The 2,238-nt window shown below is 30.2% G+C and overlaps 1 protein-coding gene across 1 annotated transcript in view; it reads left to right on the top strand.

Moving 5' to 3' along the window:
- Nucleotides 1–2,238, top strand: part of cux2b (cut-like homeobox 2b) — a 175,664-nt gene that overhangs the window by 161,879 nt on the left and 11,547 nt on the right. Inside the window, exon 16 of the mRNA XM_016463833.1 lies at nucleotides 1,208–1,306. Coding sequence (XP_016319319.1) covers nucleotides 1,208–1,306 — 99 coding nt within the window. The remainder of the gene's footprint in view (nucleotides 1–1,207; nucleotides 1,307–2,238) is intronic.

Raw genomic sequence — 2,238 nt, 5'->3', positions numbered from 1 at the left:
GAGAAAGGTGTGTAACAAAACATGATCAGGTCAAAGTGTCAAATCAAATTTTTGGTCCCAAATTTTTTATAAATTTTACTGGTAGTCCACGGTATGAAGAATTTTTGGGTATAATATGTCACAGTTTACTTTATTTTGCTATCCTCATAAATGAAGTGTCCTGCACCCACTAGTAAAAAAATATAAAAAAATATATCTGGTGTCTGAATAATTTTTGATTTGACTGTATAATTCATTTAATGTGTAAGGAAAATGTTGCTATAAATGGTTACACCACATTTTTTAATATAATATTTTTTTAAATATTTTTTACATATATGATATTTTTAACTAAAGCCAGGTCGATTATATATAAATGTATTAAAATATATATATGATAGTATTTTTGTTGGATAAATTTGATTATTTACTAATATTTTTATAGCGCAATATATCGAGCAAAAGATCCTCTTGGAGCAGCATCCTTATTGGTCCTATAGACCGTGCCACAAGTTTGTTAAAATTTCCAAAGGGTGCCGCGACTAAAAAAAGGTTGGGAAACACTGCTATAGACAACATTAGTATTAACCAGAGTGAGGGATAATTTTGAGTTACAGTAAATACAATAATAATGCATGAATTTTAAATCACAACAAATACTACTGTGATATATGAATACTTTACAATTTAAATAATAATTTAAAAAATACATATTTCTTCATGGTAAAAATTAAAATATATATATTAAATATACAACATTTATTTCTTTTAATTTGAGGTGAAATATGACCCTGCCATGTTCTCGACAGGCTTCATGAGAGATCACACCTAATATTATCCACCTGCTATTTCCTTCTGAACTGATTCCACATTATGGAAGTCAGATGGCTCGTGAGCTGTGTTTCATGTCTTTGACCGATCCCACAAGCCCCATCTGATATCCTGAAGATGTCTCATCCCTCTAAACCCCACCGAACCGCTTCAGACCCCCAGAGAGAAGCAGTCCGCTTTCCTGTACAAGCGTTTCTAGCGCTTCCGCGCTGCCTCCCAAAGCCTGCATTTGTTGTGATGCTCTCAGCTCTGGTTTTGAAAGTCAAGCGTTCACGTGTTAGCGCACCCTCACTTGATGCCAGCTTCTCAATGCGGCCATTGATCTAGCAATCAAACGCGAGGCTTTGGAGCTGCTCTCTGATCAGCCTTCCTCTCTCTCCTTTACCCTCTCCGACAGGGAGCATCACTCCTCGCATCCGAACTCCTGAAACTGGGTCAGATGATGCCATCAAGAACATTCTAGAGCAGGCCAAGAAGGAGATCCAGTCACAAAGAGGTGGGTACAAAGACACCAAATAAACAGGCAGTTTCTGAACCTCACGCTGCTACCTACACAATAACACACAGCAGCAGTGAAGCGCACTTTGATCTACGCAGCTGCGCATACGTGACTGTTGCACGATTGTTTTGCATAAAGGGATGCCTGATGTGTGTTGGAATCATCTGCTTTTAGTTCAAAATTACTAACTTCACTACAAAAAATAATACAATTTGAGGAACCAAAATGTGTGACTAGACATTATATCCTGAATTAAATGTATTTTTCTCACCACAATTTATTTTAAACATAAATATAAAAAGAACAAAAATTTTAAGCATAAATATGTGTTTAAATATATATTTAAGCCTTGCTATAACAACATTTAGTGATGTATATACTAAAATAAATGAAATTTAAATTAATAAAAAAAATTGGCAAAAATACATTTCAAATTATGGTCTCTAAAAATATATTCTCTTACTGTCCTATGTAATTTTGCTTCTTTAGTATATTTATTGAAGAATGTTGAGATACAAAGACAAAAATACAGATTACAAATATTTTCACAGTGTCTTAGAGCATTGAATATTTTAATAATATTTTTATTATATAAAAAATATATAAACATGCATAATCATATATTAAGAAAACAAAATAAAATTTAAAGATGTTCTCTGAAAATAGACTACTAATACACTACTAATAAAATGTATATCTGCTCTATTTAATTGTTAATAAATCAATTTAAATAATAATTATTATTTTTATATTAATTTAATGTTTTAAATATTTATTTGAGTATTTTATCAAATACAACATATTAATACAATTTAATATTTTTAATATTATATATAATAGTTTAAATATTTATAATATTTTTAGAATAATTAAATATTTAAAATATTTATTTTATTATTGTATTATCAAATACAAAATATTAATATAAT

This window comes from Sinocyclocheilus anshuiensis, unplaced genomic scaffold (assembly GCF_001515605.1).
Source record: "Sinocyclocheilus anshuiensis isolate Anshui unplaced genomic scaffold, SAMN03320099.WGS_v1.1 scaffold332, whole genome shotgun sequence".
Classification (NCBI taxonomy): Eukaryota; Metazoa; Chordata; class Actinopteri; order Cypriniformes; family Cyprinidae; genus Sinocyclocheilus; species Sinocyclocheilus anshuiensis.
Note: the sequence above shows the minus strand (reverse complement) of the source record. Positions and strands in the feature narration are given on the sequence as shown.